Here is an 18,569-nt window from a genome sequence, read left to right as displayed (position 1 = left end):
ACATCACACTCTCTCCCCGTTGATCCAAAGGCAAGTAATAGAAGAAAGCCAAGTTCCACACACGAGTCAGCCATACACTCCGCACCGCCCCGTGGTTACAGACGCACATACGCTCTGCACCACCCCGTGGTCACAGATACACACATACGCTCTGCACTGCCCTGTGGTCACAGACACACATACGCTCTGCACTGCCCTGTGGTCACAGACACACATACGCTCTGCACCACCCCGTGGTCACAGATACACACATACGCTCTGCACCGCCCCGTGGTCACAGATACACACATATGCTCTGCACCGCCCCGTGGTCACAGATACACACATACGCTCTGCACTGCCCTGTGGTCACAGACACACATACGCTCTGCACTGCCTTGTGGTCACAGACACACATACGCTCTGCATCGCCCCCCAGTCACAGATACACACATACGCTCTGCACCGCCCTGCAGTCATCGACACACATACGCTCTGCACTGCCCCACAATCACAGATACACACATACGCTCTGCACTGCCCCGCAGTCACAAATACACACATACGCTCTGCACCGCCCTGCAGTCACAGATACACACATACGCTCTGCAACGCCCCGTGGTCACAGACACACATACGCTCTGCATCGTCCCGCAGTCATCGACACACGTACACTCTGCATCGCCTGTGGTCACAGACACACATACGCTCTTCATCGCCCCACAATCACAGATACACACATACGCTCTGCACCGCCCTGCAGTCATCGACACACATACGCTCTGCACTGCCCCACAATCACAGATACACACATATGCTCTGCACTGCCCCGCAGTCACAGATACACACCTACGCTTTGCACCGCCCTGCAGTCACAGATACACACATATGCTCTGCACCGCCTTGCAGTCACAGATACACACATACGCTCTGCACCGCCCCACAATCAGAGATACACACATACGCTCTGCAGTCATCGACACACATACGCTCTGCACTGCCCCACAATCACAGATACACACATACGCTCTGCACCGCCCCGCAGTCACAGATACACACATACGCTCTGCACCGCCCTGCAGTCACAGATACAAACATACGCTCTGCACCGCCCTGCAGTCACAAATACACACATACGCTCTGCACCGCCCCGTGGTCACAGACACACATACGCTCTGCATCGCCTTGCAGTCACAGATACACACATACGCTCTGCACCGCCCTGCAGTCACAGATACACACATACGCTCTGCACCGCCCCGTGGTCACAGACACACATACACTCTGCACCGCCTTGCAGTCACAAATATACACATACGCTCTGCATCGCCTTGCAGTCACAGATACACACATACGCTCTGCACCGCCCCACAGTCACAAATATACACATACGCTCTGCATCGCCTTGCAGTCACAGATACACACATACGCTCTGTATCGCCCTGCAGTCACAGATACACACATACACTCTGCATCACCCCGTGGTCACAGACACACATACGCTCTGCATCGCCCCCCGGTCACAGATACACACATACGCTCTGCACTGGCCCACAATCACAGATACACACATACACTCTGCACCGCCCTGCAGTCACAGATACACACATACACTCTGCATCGCCCCGCGGTCACAGATACACACATACGCTCTGCACCGCCCCGTGGTCACAGATACACACATACACTCTGCATCGCCCCGTGGTCACAGACACACATATGCTCTGCATCGCCCCGCGGTCACAGATACACATATACTCTCTGAATCGCCCCACAGTCACAGAAACAAATGCGCTCTGCACTGCCACACAGTCACAGACTCTCCCTACTTTTAAAGTCTTGGTTGGCCCCCTTTGTTATCTCCCTCTGTCCCATTTATATGCCAAAATCTTTGTTCTGCTTCCTCTGAACCCGGAATCACGGAGTCTCTAATCCAAGTCGAGATGGACAAAGAATTCAGAATTAGTCCCATCGGAATAGAGACCGATAAAATATCGGGGAAAGTGCCTAATCATCGATCTTTTCACCCCGAGAGGCAGCTCCACTCCAGTCTTAATGCCCTAATTCCCCACAATCATTTCTCCCTTTGTTACTTTACACCTTCTGACACTATTAAATCCATCAAAGCAGCAGGCCACGTTGCCTGGCTTGCACCCAGAACTGAATATCCCTATGAAAACTGGATTGTAGAATTCATCGTTCATGCACAATTAATTTTTCCATCTTTCACCAGCATCCATAAAATCCTACATCTCAGGTATCCAGTTTCGTTATCGTTGCTTGTCCGTCCCCTCGCCGACAATTATGTCCATCCCCGTAGTGCACCTCACACTCAAGAATTTCCAAGACCCTTACCCTGTCATCTCCATCCAGACTACCCATATTTACAGACATCCTTTCCCAATTTTGTGCTCAGGATGTTTCAATCCATTTGGCGACTTGATGATGGAAGCTATGTGCCTTTCAGCTTTCTTCAGATTTCTAAGTGCAGAATTCACAGTACCATCACTATCCAGTTTCCCAGCCATAGGTATTTGTTGTGACCTTTCAGTAATTCCTGATAATCATTCCATTCTGTTCCTTCACTCATCCAGGACTGACCAGCTTTATCAAGGACAATTTAGTCAATTAAAAAGGGGGGTCCTCACTGCAGCGAGTCAGGGGACCACCGGCCACACTGTTTTTTCTCAGCTCATGCGCTATTTTCTTGTCTCACCCAGAGACTCTATTGTTTCTCTCTCACTGTACCAGTAAGAGCTGTAGTCATATGCAATCCTTAAAAGCTAAAATCCAAATACTAACAAACTATCTGTCAGATACCCCTGCAGACTCCAGTGCCTGGCCTTGGAGGACTCACCTCACCTGTTTGAGGGCAGCTCCTGAAGAGAGGGATTCTCTTTCCTTCCTTCTTTCCAGGTTATGAATCTTTCCATCATCTGGGGGCAAGACCCGGTCCATGAGGCAGCGCCTCCATGATTCTCCGCAGAGTCAGAGGATGTTTTTCAGGGTGTCCCGTGGGTCCATGGGGCCGACTTCCACAGTACGAGGTTCTTGCGGTATAAAATCTGGACCCCGTCCTTTGCCCTGGGCGCAGGCCATTAACAGCTCAAACCTTCCCTGGCCAACAGGCCACTAACAGTTCAAAACAAGGACTCCTGGCTCGCAAGCCATCCTCATTCCCTCGAGGCTAAGCCTCTAAATACTAACCCATATGTTTCACGCAGCCCTATCTCCCGCCTGTGAATTTTTGTCTAAATGGTAACCAAATGCAAATATGCTAAATGGCATAGCATTGTCCTAAATATTTAACCAAAGTTGTGCTATTTGATGAGGATCTTTTTTTTTCACCTTTTCATTATTACTTACTGTAATTGACAAGTGAATGTTTTCAATTAAACATGTGTTTTAGTTAAAACAGTAAATTACCATTTACAAAGAAGTTTTAAAAAGTACTTCATCCATAAATGTTTACACTTGTTGTTTTTCTCATTTTTTTGTTTTGCAAGGCAGGGTGGTGCACAGTCAATACAAGATGTAAAATGAAAAGACACAGAGTAATATATATATATTTCAATGAGAAGCCTGTGGCAGCATCTTCATGTGTAGGTGGATGTGCTTGCATGCCAATTCATTCATCTTCATGTGTAAGTGCTTGCCTTTTGATTTATTCATATGGGGGCAATCTGTAATTCTAAACCCGCTTTGATATTATCCTGCTAGCTAACCAATTTGAATCTGGGCATTGATCTTTGTATGTGTGTGTGTGTGTGTTTTACATTCAAACAATCAAGTTAAACTAAAGGGATCAGCTGTATGAAGATGTGATATCTGGGCTGGGGGAACAGATGAGAAAACAAGGTGCAAATGTAGGTCAAGTTGTATAACAAGAGAAAACAGTGTTATATTTGTAGCCCAGGGTGTGTGCAGTGTAACTGAAACAGAATTTGAATGCAATTAACTAATCATTTTGCAGGGACCATACTGATCTGAGCTTTACCATGCATTTATCATCTATTCTGTACCATGCATGCACATGCTTTGCTCTGACTTGCTATGCTTTTACCAGGGTTGAAAGTTTAAATTGTAAATGGGTAGACACTGGGGGTAGAATGACTACCGTTTTTGCCAGTGTTGAATAGCCAAGATAAAACTAATCGACTAGCCAGGGTAAAACTAATCGACTAGCCAGGGTTAAACCAATCGACTAGCCAGGGTTAAACTAATTGACTAGCCAGGGTTAAACTAGTCGACTAAGTCACCAAATCATGAAATCAAAACATTACCAAATCATGATTTGATAATGTCTGGTGCTCTATTTATGAACGTACAGTTTTGTAACACTGTGCTTGCTGGTATTTTTTGGTTTATTAATCTATTTAATCTTTATTTACAATGTGATTTATATGCTAATGGATTGTAACAGCAGCTGCACTCCCATCCATTTGAATCTGCATGCTTCACAATTAGTTTCCGTTTCAGTTTAAACAGCTGAATATAATTACAACATTGACATTGCTAGTTCGCTACTAATATACACTTTACACACACAGAACATAACTATATTGCTGCTGTTGCTGTTGTTGCTCTGAAACTGCAGCGTACGATGAGTTGACTTCCAGTTTCTGAGATCAACTGTCTCATTTCCAATGAATTACTGGATGCTTCCTAGTGGAGACAGCAGCAGTCAGAGGGCAGCTGAACTGCTCTGTATCTCAAGTTCGGGAACACTAAGCTTCTGGTTAGAGCCTACATTAGAAGGTAGTGTAGTGGGTTAATTATGCTTCTGCTTAGAGTGCTACAGTAGAAGGTAGCGCAGTGGGTTTAATTGACCAGCCTCTCATGTTGGTGTAGGTTTGATTTTGGCTCAGGTCACAAGTGAAATGAGGGTGATAACAAAACCACCAAAACTGTGAGAGGCGCTGGATTATACAGTATTTTCAGGTTAAGGATTGTGAGGCACTAGCAGATCTCTGCTTCCACCAATGCCAATATGGTAAAATAAAACTGCTATAGAAAAAACAAACCATGCGTTTACACTGGTAATAGACAAATATTGTGTATGTGTGTTATTGGCATTCCCATTTTTGAATATATCACAGTGAAGAATTCGGACATGAACTGAACCATAACAAACAACTGTGGGAATGATGGAAAAGTTTAACCTTCAGTAGAACTCCTTAAAAGATAATAATTACAAAAAGCAATGCTTGTAAATAAGGTGTTCTTTTGAAGTTTGAAGCAGTAGGAACGAGGTGACACAGGCTAATCACTCATCTATGCAATACACCTCACTTCGTCTGTAATGTCATTGCAAAGTCAATCATATTTAAAAAAATAAATGTGTTACCATTCTATATATAGTACATTTCACCAAAACAATATTCCCACCATGGGGGCCAAGGAAGCCATGATCAATGCTCTGTACTAGTTCCCTGTTGTGAAAGCAATAAGGTAACACTTTTTGAGAACTAGTAGAGAAGTGAATTTCAAAGTACAACGTGGGCAGTGAAGGGATATTGTTAATGACACGGCTGGGGTCTATTCCTAGTTTTCAATTCCAATTCCATTTCCAATTCAATTTTTTATTTTTTTTGAAGGAATATGAATTTGAATGGATATTCAACTGCTTTCATTTAAAGCCAATTTAATTGATTTAAAGTGGGGCAATTTGCAAGCAAAAACTGAAAAGCGTGACAACAGATCTCTCACGTCTCACCCATTAACCAGTGCATTTCCTCCCAGAACTGAAATTGGGACCTCGAGCTTTGACCGGAGGACTGCAGGAGTTTTCTCTCCTGCAGGCACAGATATTTCAGTTTCTTGAATTTATCTCGTACCTGCAGGAGCATTCTGTTTATACCACGTTCAGCCAGAGCACGCTAATACTGGTGAAAATGGTGGCATTTCTTTGGCGAGGTCGATCCAGTTCATCCATAATCCCCAGGTCCGCAATAATTTGGAGGAGGGAACGAGTTTCCTCATCTGTCCAGCGGACCTGGGGTTGCGTGCTTTCAGAAGGGGTGGAAGCTTGAAACATCCTGCGGGGGAAAAAAAGCTACATTATTCGTAGTATTATTATTATGATAATAGTGCTGGTAATAATGATCTAGTAGTTCCCTTTCAAGTCGAAAATAACCATCAAGGTATGGGATATTGCCTTCAGGCAGTAGGATTGGCTGAGCTTTATAGCAAAGCTGCTAATAGGCCTCTGCGCAAGCTGACGTGTAAGCCCGCCCCCCTGGGAGCTTACTATACGTAGCACGCGGAGACTCTCTTCCTCTTTTGCCTTCAGCCTTTGTAGGACATTGAGCTGGTAAGTTCTCTCAGAGATTTACTTTCACCGATTGTACTTGACAGTACAGTACCCAGTGTCCATAGAAGCGACCCTGTCGACAAAAAGAGTTGCCTCCCTGGAGCGGTGTCTCTCCCTATTCAGGTTGAGAGAAACAGTCAGCATGGAGCTGTGTCAGCGCATGCTGGGGTTGATGGCTGCCACCTCGCAAGCCCTTCCCTTGGGCTTATTACACCAGAGACCTCTAGAGGCCTGGTTCAATGCCTTCGCGTTGCATCCGCGAAGAGACAAACACCGCAGGCTGACGGTATCCTGGACCTGCTGGAAGGCACTGCACTGGTGGAAAGTTCCATCGAATGTCCGCCAGGGCTTGCACTTGGGCCCCATGTTCCGAAGGGAGGTTGTCACAACCGACGCTTCCAACCTAGGTTGCGGAGCAGTCTGGAACGGCTCAGGGAACCGCGGAGTGTGGTCAGGACCCTGGAGGTCAGCCCACATCAATGCTCTGGAACTCAGAGCAGTGGACCTCGCCCTTCGGCATTTCTTGCCAGTGCTTCTAAACAAGCATGTGTTGGTGCGGTCAGACAACACCACGGTTGTGGCGTATATCAACCGCCAGGGCGGCCTACGGTCCCCTCGCCTTCACTGGATGATAGCACAGCTGTTGCTATGGGCACAGCCGCGTTTGACCTCTCTGCAAGCGGTTCACCTACCGGGCAGAGTCAATTATGCAGTGGATCTCCTATCCAGAGGAGGCCCTCTTGCAGGGGAATGGCGTCTCCACCCTCAGATGGTAGAGCTCATTTGGAAATGGTTCGGCATAGCCTAAGTAGATCTCTTCACTTCGCGAGAGACCACGCAGAGCCCCCTATGGTTCTCGGTGAGGGACCCCGACAGCCCCCTAGGAGTCGATGCACTGGCTCACGAATGGCTGCCAGGGCTCCTATATGCGTTTCCACCAATTCCAATGCTCCCCGCCTTCTTAGAGAAGGTCAGGGTAGAGCAAGCAACAGTGATCGTGGTCTCTCCTCGGTGGCCTCGGAGGATATGGTTTCCGAGCTTGGTGCAGTTGCTGCATGGTCAACAGGGGGAGCTTCCCCTGCAAGCAGACCTATTATCCCAGGCCCAAGGACGGCTTTGGCATCTGAACTCCAAGCACATGCAGCTATGGGCTTGGCCCCTAAACGAGAGCGCCTGTCAGCCTTAGGGCTCTCGACGGCGGTGATTTTGACCATTCAGAGTGCTAGACCGCCCTCTACTAGGTCACAGTACACGTACAAGTGGCAGTTGTTCCAAGATTGGTGTCTGGTGGGGGGCCATGACCCAATATCTTGTCCTATGGCAGTGATTTTACAGTTTCTACAGAAACTGTTAGATGAAGGGAAGTCTCCCTCCACACTTAAAGTGTATTTAGCCACGATATCAGCTTGCCATGTATGCATTGACTGGTTATCACCAGGTTGCCATTTTCTGGCATCGCAGTTTCTCAAGGGTGCAAGACATTTACGACCTCCAAGAACGACCAGTTTACCATCATGGAACCTTGACGAGGTGCTAGAAGCCCTTACCAAGGCACCATTCGAGCCTCTCCACACTACTGTTGTCTAAACAACGCCTTTCCCATTGGATAGTGGATGCTATTAAATTAACTTATGAATCTGCAGGATTTCCACCACCAGGGCAGTTGAAGGCGCATTCCACTAGGGGTATGGCGACATCCTGGGCCCTCTTTAGAGCGGTGCCGATGTCTGACATTTGCACGGAAGCCAGTTGGGCTACACCACATACTTTTATGAGGTTTTACTGGTTAAACGTACTGGATTTCTCTGCTCCACTATTTGGAGCATCTGTACTACACTCTATGGCACCTCAGGATGTCAATATGGTGTTCACTATTCCACCTTAGGACAGGTGTCATTGCGAGCATTGACGCTGAGGCGCAGCTCCGCATGTGCCTAGATGTATTGCCTACGCAGTTGCGTTATGACCTAAGTCTGTCCTAGTGCCGGGAATCCTCCCTCGCGACGGCTTGGGTACACTGTTCCCATACCTTGATGGTTATTTTCGACTTGAAAGGGAAGGGAACGATAGGTTGCGGATGCAACCCCGGTTCCCTGAAAGAGAAAATAACCATCAAGCCGCGAGGTCACTCCGGAAGCCTTCACGGCCTGAAGAGGAAAAGAGGAAGAGAGTCAGACTGCATTATCCCATACCTTGATGGTTATTTTCTCTTTCAGGGAACCGTTCTCATGCATCGTTCATAATTAGGGCTAGTAGTTTATCTCGGAAAATTTGAATGTAAATCACGGCGCAGCATTGGTCAATGCGTTCAAAATCACAGAGAAAATGACAGAGGGAGAATAAAGTCACGGATAAAAAATAAAATAAAATAACTGTCTTTAATAAAAGCATATTGCGGCGTTGGTGCGCACAGATTCAGCAAAGAAGGACGAGACGAGCAAATTAAATGTCAATTTGTTGCTTTTTTTTATTTGCTCTGCAACAGTGACAACTAACAGTAGCATTTATAAGCGCTGAACTAAGCAGAGAATAAAGACGCAAACGAAAGGGTAAGAGAGACAGCAAGCGTAACGCACTCAGTGCGAGAAATACACACAAGCGTGACACAAAGAGGGTGTGGGACTGACAAGAGACATGTACATTAAATTAAGTGCAACCATACAACAATTAAAACACAAGTAGAACAATAATTTAAATTAAAAAGAGGAAACTGTTTAATGTATGTCCCACGGCAAATGCTGGCAGTTAGTATAATACACACACACACACACGCAAGCACACATGCAGACACACTGAATTTATGAACTGTTAACATAACTTTCAAGAAGTATTTAATCGAATAATTTTTGTCTTCTCCAAAAAAATTAAAAAAGGACAGCAAGTATGGTGTTGGAGCGAGTTCAAAATATGTAATTATTTATTATAATTTACAAACGATAAATGCATTTTTTTAAATGTGAAATTTAATGTTAATGAGAAACACTTTCCAATAAAATCACATACAGATTGAACACAATTTACTAACATCCCCGCAAGTTACGCTCATCAGCAAAAATCGAGGACACTAGCAAAAGACACGGAATCCGTGAAACCCGCAACCACCATGATTGAATCTCAGCCCTATTCATAATACACAGAAATGAATAAATAATGTTATAAACTGCTGACATCATTGTATTGATATAAATCAACATCTCTCTATACAATTTATATATAATTTAGCCACGACCCTCACCAGGAGAAGCGGCTTGATAATAATGGATGGATGGATATTTAACTGATTTGTATTGGTAAGATTGGGATAAGGAAAATCTTACCCTACAGAGAAGGACAACAGGGTGGAAAGAAAATTTCCAAAGAAGAGCGTTCTTTTATGTAGGGGAAGTGGAGGAGGTATCGTGATATTTCATGAAAGTCTATCGTGAAGCATTTTGCACTACTGTCGAGTTTGTTGCTATGGGACTAATTAGGCCAATTAGCGCACACTTTACCCTGCTTACCAAAGTGTAATGACACTTAAGTCGCACACTTTTTTTGCAGTGCACTTTTGGAACGAGCACTAACTGCAAATTTGTTCAATGGTGTGTTAGAATTGATTAAAAAGAAATAGGAATGGGAATTGGAATTGAAAAACGGGAATTGATCTCAACCCTGTTTAAAGAAACTGGTATTACTCCCCCAGTAATTTTTGTGGTATTGCAACTACTATTTGGGAGTTAGGTGAGCACATTGCCACATTTTCTTCTAGTGTGAAGGCGAATGGTAGCAAGTCTAGTCCAAAGATGCTCTCACTAATGTATTAATGCCTGCCGTTAAAACTGTCCTATTGAGTAAAAGGGTATTGCATGTGAAACAGTAGTGAGGATGCTATGCAATCCTTTAAAAAATTACAGCAATGGAAATAATTTCTATAGAAAAATGTAAAAACCTCAAAAAGCTAAAAATAACACAACTCTCAAGAGCAAATAGATAGACTCCCTGACGTCTTCTCCTGTAGACCAGCTATGTGTGGCATGGACTTCAACACTGAGGAAAGCGTCAGGAAGGAAATCAGAGCCAAAATGGTGATGTCATCTTCAGAAGAAATGAAGCCAGCATCAAAAGCTGTTATCTATTTAAGTACAAAATCTTTAACCCCAGACCTTCTACAATGTTTACAACATGCTTGCCATAAACTTTTAGAGCAAATAGATCAGCATGCCTTGCCAAGAAACTTTGGGATCCCCAGTTCTGCAGTACAAGTCGTGCACTGTTGCCATTTCTGTATCTTAATGCATTTGCCAACAATTTCTGAGGGGTCTTCAAATGGTAACCACCCTGCTTCAACGCTTTGTCAAATAATCCATGGAAAAGGCCTGTACCTAACTAACAAACTACCCTTTGAGAGGTTGAACGCAGTCCCTATAATGCAGACTGTGAGTGAGACTCCTACAAACAGACAGGGAACAGAATTTATAGGCGATGTGTCTATCGCAAATGAATACGCTATTAGTAGTTAGTGAATGGGTTTTGGGGAAACCCTGTTATCTTGTTATCAAAATCTGTAACTGGGACCTCCAAATTCATAATAAAATAATCTGTTACACAATGACATTAGAAATGCATGTAGCAAAGGAGAAGCCATACTAATGGGGGATTTCAACTTGCCCCATATAAAACGGGAAAACCCAGTGGGGAGCACGACAGTGCTTTTTAAAACCCGGAAAGTAACAACTAAAACTAAGGTTTACAATTTTAAAAAGGCAAACTGAAGGAATGAAACAGAAAACATCCACAGAGAAAGGATGGCTATTTTTAAAAAATACAGTACTAGAGGCAAATAGCATACATCGCAAAAGCAGACAAATCAAAATCTAAAACAAAATGGCCAAAATGGTTTAACAGATCAATTAATTAAAACAGGTTTAGAGAATGACACTTTACAGAAGGTTTAAAGGGACCAACAATAAAGTACACAGAAAGAGTATTTGAAACTGCAAGCCAAGTCAAAAAAAAAGTTACAAAGGCCAAGAGAGAGATAGAAATGAGTATTGCCATGGAGGCTAAAACCAATTCCAATTTTTTTTTTCCAATATTATAACAGCAAAAGAATATTCAAGGAGGAACTAAAATGTCTAAGATGAAGAGAAAAAAAAATGCAAATATATTAAATGATTACTTTTCACAAGTTTTTACTAAGGGGGATATGGACAACATTCCTCACATGTCAACCTGTTCCAGTTTTAAATAACTTTAGCATAACAGAGGTAGGGACTAGGAGCTCTTAAAATAAACAAATCCCCTCGGCCAGATTAGATCCTCCCAATAGTACTCAAAGAAATCAAAGAAGATATTTACAAATGGCTAACTAAGATCATGGAACTGTCAATAAAAAATGCACACAGTCGATATAAATGTCCATTATAAATACCATATAGGAGACACTGATATTGAAGAAGGAATCTATGAAAAAGATCTAGGAGTTTATGTTGACTCAGAAATGTCTTCATCTAGACAATGTGGGGAAGCTATAAAAAAGGCCAACAAGGAATGGCTTCGTCTCGTTTGTAAACTTTCTTATGGTCTTATGTGTTACCTCATAATAGCATCAGCAACATTAGCAATGCCTTCCCCTTGCCCCTTTTCTTGAGTCAAAGATGTTTTGTTTCTAAAGTAGAATGTTGTAGATTAAAAAAAAAAAAAAAAAACTTTCTTCCTGGTATCTAGTCGCTTCCTGTGTGGAAACAATCTACAAGGAGTGTATAATCATCACTGGTAAAATTAGACATAAAGCTCATGTAGGGGCTACCTGGCCCAGGATCGCTACACAATATTATTTGCTTTCAAAATGACTGATATTCAATACTATAAAGGAGTGTCTCTAAGACTGGTCTCCAGTGCCTGTATATTATTATTTATGTATTATTAGTATTATTTATTTATAGCATATTGTGAAATCCTATTGAAGACAGACCTCAGGTCCCGGCTCTTTCACGGTGGTACAGAATGCAGAGTCATTCTAATCAGCTAATAAATGGGTTATAAAATCCTGGGATGGTTATAGTCAAATGAATCGGCTCCAGTCACACTGCTGCTAGTGACAGCTCCTGTATAACCTACCTTACCGGGAGAGCTCACCCGCACACACAGGTGCTACATGAGTCCCATGAGGAGGGCACCCAGGGGTCACCACGTGAGTCAAGGGGGGTTCAGAAAGTTTTCACAGGCTGTTTCAGAATGTTTCAACTGCCTTGGAAACCTACTGAAGACCAGAGCTGACAGGAGCATGAGAGAATTTCTAAGACAGTTTTGCTTTGGAGTGGGACAGAGCACCTAGGTGAGGGATCAGGATAGAAGGCTGGATGGACTGGGTGTGGAATCTACAGAGATATCACAAGTTCAGACAGAACCTAGTGTAAGGATTTTTGCCTATGTATTGCCCTGGCCTTGTAGGAAGTGATTGCAGCTGTGACCTCGGGACAGATAACACTTTTGTTTTCGTATAAATTGTTTCTGCTTAATGAGCTGTTTTGAGCATGTATACAAACCATTTACTTTTGTTAAAAGTGACATGCTCTAACTTTAGGTAAGTGTCACAGAACACATAATAACACACTATACAAATGGAACACGTAGGTTTGTTCTAATAACCACGCACCTTGTGTGGAGCAGTGCACACACTGTTCCAGTTAAATTGCACAAGCCCTTATTGTTTCATCAGCCTTTGTTTTTTCAGTTATTCTACTCTTACTTATGATTCCCATTTAAATGGTAAAGAAATCATTGAAACTATAGTAATCTTTGTGTGATTTTCTTGTGTTTAATGTAAGCTCTGAATCAACGCAGGGTTAATGAACTCTTAAAAGTAAGCTGTACATAGCTGGTGCACATCAGCCATTTGCAATCACCAGTCTTGTTGTTCAACCTTGTGATGCGTGGGTATAGCACTGTGCTGTCTGTGAGAACAGAACAAAACTAATAGCATTGTTCTTAAATTGTTCTTGTTATCTGGGTTTCTGCTGACAGTGATATAGTGAAGAAGAAACACCAATTTGTTTTGTCTCATACCATGAATCATGCTAGAGAAATAAGACCAAATTTGGTGCTGACTCAGAAACTAACATCTCTGATGCCGTGAAAGCTGGGCTCAGAAACTAACATCTACACTGATGCCAGCTCAGACACTACACCTCCTGAGGTCTACAGTATGCTGTGTTCTTTGATTTGTTCCCGTTTACATTTTGATTCCTGAATAAACAATTTTTGATTAACTTTACCTGAAGAAGATTAATTATTTTTAAGAAGAAATCGAACCTCTTACACTAGAAGTATGTCACAGGCTGAAGTGTGTCAGTACCCTAGATTTCCTTGTAAAGGTAGTCAAGGTAGTTTATCTCCATCCTTTAATCTAACTTGGCTGAAGTGACTCCCAATAGCGGCAATGTTACTGTCTTTCTATTTCAAAATAAGGGCTGTAATATTTATGCACTGACAACTATTATCTATTAAAGCTTGTCAAATTGAATCAGGTAAAACAGGCAACAGCTGCACTGTATACACAGAGGGCTTTATCAGAATCATCTCTATAGACGAGTGGACCACCAACATAGGTGGTCTTACTGTACAAAAACACTGCAAACATGTACAACTTTTATTACATAGCTTAAAATACCATACTGCAGTCAACTGTCACAAAGGTCAGTTAATTTCCTGACCTGTCAATATCAGGTCCTAGAAACAGTAAAATCCTGGAGCACTGAAATAAACCACAGAAAGTAAAATTATATTTAGAACGTGGCTTATAAATCTTGTTGGCATATTCCAGAACAAAACCTGATTACCACCATATCTCAGTATAATCTCTCCGGAACTGAAATGACCAGATAATCTAAAACCAGAACATTCATTCAGGATTGTATTTTTAAACGCCTATTTTAAGTTGTGTACTTCTTCTTAAGCTTGGTGCGCAGTCAGACAGACAGACTTCTTCTGAAAGATCCTTTCCAGAAGTTGTTAGTTAATTCTGACTGGTTCCCTTTACAAACTGATAATTCAGCAGAATTTTTGGATGCTGTTATTTGCTGTGATGCTGTAAAGCACCAATATTGATCCTAATGAGTCAAGATGCCATTTTGCAGTATAGTATTGTATTTATTTATTTTCTAAATTTAGAGTGGCCTATTACTTTAGCCACGATTTTCTCCAAAATGTATGTCCAAATACGTTCCCTCACCACAGTAATTCTCGAGAACTAAGCCAATGTCCTCTCTGCACCCAGGAGCTTTACAGTGGATGCAAGAGAGCTACCAGCCTTTGGAGGACAAAGGCCTGCCCTGTAAGTGTCCGCCTGAGCTCACCAGGCCCCTGGGCAGCAGGATCCTCTCTAGCAAGGAGAAACAGGTCCTACTACGCAGTTCCCCAGTTTTGGCTGCAGTGATACAAATAGATATATTATCTCTGGCTCTTCCTTTTTTTTGTTTTATTTTTTACATCAGGGTATGCAAATATTAAAAGTACTAGTCTATACATGAGCTGGGGGTTACAGCTCAGAAACCAAAACAGATTTTACAAAATGAGAATCACTTTCTTTCCATAAAGTTGTTTTGCTGCTGAGTAACACATCATCTATTATTTTCCATTAGGGCAAATACTGCAGCTCCAAGTTATAAAAATTGAATTGGGGAAATACAATTCCTGCAGGCGCTACAAACAACTACTTGCGCTGTGTGTGTCTGTACTTCATATAAAGAAATATAGCAAAGTTCATAAAGTCTTACATGGTGTCATAGTACCCGTTAGCGCTCTATTCAATCCAGCATTGTGCATTGTGTTCTATACAGAAATCCCCTGCACTCGCATGATGATATGTAGATGGAGAACACAGGCGGTTTTTGTGTTACTCTACAATACATTACAGTTCTTCAATTATATAGTAACTGAATTGGCCATTCATTCTAATAGCAAACAGATGCCCCCTTGAAAAAAGCTTGTTAGGATACCGAAATGTCAGGAGACTGCCTGTTAAAAGTTAAAAATAAATAAATAAATAAATAAATAAATAATAATAATAATAATAATATAATAATAATAATAATAATAATAGTAACACATTTACTGGCAGCAATCTTGTGGGGGTTTCTTATTAACAATACAAATTCACCTGCTATAAAGAAACTCCAAAAAACATACCTTCTGGTAGTTTAAAGTTTGGGCTGAAGAAAGAGAAACACTGAGACTTAAGGGTTGACATAGGGTACTCAGGTAAAACGAAACGTTTCGACACTAATGTGTCTTCATCAGGTGTATTAACAGCAGCAGAATACATGAAGCCCAGTTTCTTGCAACAGTTGTGATCAAACGTGTAGGTACTGTTGTGTAAAAAAGTAGCTTAAAATGAACAGTTGTTTAGGAAATGTAGAACAAGAACAGCAACAAATAAAAATACACTTAAGGTTTGTGTCTTGCACACGTGCCATAAACAAAATGCCCTGAAAACTTACTGTAATTAATTAAGGGCTGTAATGCAGCAAAAAGAGCAAGAATTAAGCAAACAAGGACGTGAAAAGATTACCGTGAAATCTGAAAGAGGTTGTGTTTGTGAACTCCAATAAGCCAATCTTATCTTTCGCCAGTCAACTCGTACAGTGTCTAAATGAAGTTTTGAGTCAACACATCTCTTGCGTCTTGCATCCCAGTAGATTTTGTTCCATTGTTTATCATCAGGAGTTTAAGTGATTTAATTGCACAAGATTCCATGGTTAGATGATGAGCTGATAATATCTCTTCAGCCAAAGAATCAGCCACAGTAATTTAAGAGCAAACATTACCATTATGTAAAACAGTATGTAACGTGAGCTTTGTACTAAAGCAGGGTCAGCTGTTGAACAAAGTTTATTTCTCAAACTGACCATTTAAAAAATATGAAAGCAGAACACACAGAAATGTATGTGGTCAGCTGGCTTGCATTCCCTTCCCTGCTCCCCTGCTCCGGCCATGATGTACAATGACCTTCAAACTTGACTATTTCAACCTACATCCACAAACACGCACATTAGTTCGTAGTGCTTTAGGGGCAAAAGCGGCATAATTAACCCTTTCTAGGAATCGGGTAACCTGGTTCCTTATAAACACTTAAATTAGGGAACAGTCGTAACTCCAGAAAGAAAGAAAAAAACATAAATACTGTATATTGCAGATGCAAAATAAAATAGATATGAAAGGAACCAAGAAGAAGGAGAAGAACTGCTCAAGGTAAGTGGAATCACCTCCTAGAAACTTCAAGGTCACGTTTCTACCACTACAAAAACATGTTTTGCATTATGCATTTAAAAGGTTACTGCCTTCAAATAATGCATATAATATTCTTCTTAAGGGAAAAATATCTGGACAAGCAAGGAGGCTTTATCACACCATCCCAGCCAAACACACCATGATATAAATAACAGTTCCACTAAAATAAGACTCGTCTTAGTGAAATTTTGACAATTAGGTGCTTGAACTGCTTTGTAAACGCTGTCCTCTGATCTCCAGGTACATTACGGGTCCCTGTTTCCTTGCAACTTTGTTCTAATTGATTTTTGATTAACACATTAAAGTTTATTACACCCGGCCACTGGGGAACATAATTGCACCCTGCTGCAAGTTTTGAATTTCTAACCTTCCTGCAAAATTTGATACCTGCTATACGAAATAAACAGAGCAGAAAGACATTTTTATAAAACAAAATAGTCAAACAACAAGTGTGCATTTTGAAATGCTTTTGCATACCTGCATCTCAGCGCGACCTCTTGCCGATCCCATATTAGTGCTGTTTCTAGTCCCGCTGTAGTTTGTTAGCTCAGTAAAGAGAGACAACAACTACCAGACAGTTCTTAAGAAGCTCAAGGGCAATGGGCAGGCTGACCAGCCTTGGGCAGCTGAACAAGTGTGGTATTCATTCACAGATGGGGGTTGCGTGGGGTGACCAAGCAACTAAAAAAATTTAAAGGAAAACTAGCCACTATTTCAGTGTTGATAAGAAAAATAAATAAGAACTGATTGCATCATGTAAGACATTTTAATGAGTCCCAAAATTAAAAATGCATATTGTACAGTATGCATTGCTAGACAAGTCAACAAATTGCCTTGATAGATACAGATTTACTCACTTTATCTCCAGCACAAGGCAAGGTGTTTTTGTAAAAACAAAACAAGCCTGTTAGTATATTAAAACTATAAAGGAATGACTCATAACAATGTTAAATTCAGGAAATTGTTATGCCTTGGTAAAACAGGTGGTTACAAAAAGAAACTTTTGCAATACGTTGCCCACTATTGCTTTTTTTGTGGCACACATTAGATTTTATCTGGTATGGAATTAGCCATTTATTTAAGTTCTGTTCGCCAATATGGAAATTAAAATGTGACAGGGTGCAGACCCTACATATTATCACTATGCATAGTAATACTGTAAATAGTGTGTATTTTGGTGGTGGTTAAGTCACTTGGGATAAAAACATCTATTAATGACAAAATAATAACAATACTGTAATAATTTACAGTAAGGTCTAAGTTACTGGTAGTTTGCCAATTGCCAATCAATTAATTTAAGTGAATTCACCAGCAAAGCAGGTGGATATAAAAGGCTGCAACTATCATTTGTTCAGTAGTGTAAAGTGTGTAGAAGCTTTAATTGGTTGCTTTAGGGTTTTTTACAAAGCATTTCAATGGCCGTCTCATTACCTGCCTTTTACAGAGGCCCTACAATAACAATATATATCTATTGTATTCCAAAATGTAATAATGTTATACATAGCTGCTTTTTTATGGTATAAATACTTGTTGGGAAGTAGGCAACTACCAATGTGAACAATATCACCCACCATGAGCACTACTGCACACACCCAGGACTGGTGACCAAGTTGGTATTATTGTGAGGCTGATATCTGTGTTTAATGTTTGGAACTGTAACCCGTTGTTATTCACGCCGCGCAGTACATATTGTTGTGTATTGCCGGGGTCTTATTATTTGGTCACCAGACCTGGACAATAAAATCCCTTTCCAAACTGGATTATAACTCTCTTTGTCTGTTTACTCACGCACTGCATCACACCTGTACCTGTACCCACGTAATCACTTTGCCACAGGCCCCCATCCATAGGTCACCATATTGAGGTCAGTCACAACATGGAGTCTTTGTCACAAGGGCATGGCAGACTGCATCATATTTACTGCAGGGACGCCCTCCCAGTGCACAGTGTTTATTACACACAATGGGTTCACTGTGTGGGGGGCCATCACAGTGGCTTACCCAAATGG

At 41.9% G+C, this 18,569-nt stretch overlaps 1 protein-coding gene across 4 annotated transcripts in view; it reads right to left on the bottom strand.

Moving 5' to 3' along the window:
- LOC121318600 (ninjurin-2-like) overlaps positions 1–17,180 on the bottom strand; it is an 81,478-nt gene extending 64,298 nt beyond the window's left edge. For 2 of the 4 annotated variants that reach the window (XM_041255455.1, XM_041255456.1), the window contains exon 1: positions 17,039–17,180. In XM_041255455.1, the coding sequence (XP_041111389.1) occupies positions 17,039–17,071 (33 nt within the window). In that variant the 5' untranslated portion in view covers positions 17,072–17,180. Of the gene's footprint in view, positions 1–5,816; positions 5,968–17,038 lie in introns of those variants that run through there. The other 2 variants (XM_041255454.1, XM_041255458.1) reach the window with 2 other exon arrangements.
- Positions 17,181–18,569: the final 1,389 nt, after the last annotated feature.

The sequence above is a fragment of the Polyodon spathula genome, chromosome 7, assembly GCF_017654505.1.
Source record: "Polyodon spathula isolate WHYD16114869_AA chromosome 7, ASM1765450v1, whole genome shotgun sequence".
Lineage (NCBI taxonomy): Eukaryota > Metazoa > Chordata > Actinopteri > Acipenseriformes > Polyodontidae > Polyodon > Polyodon spathula.
This window is presented reverse-complemented; position numbering and strand designations above follow the sequence as displayed.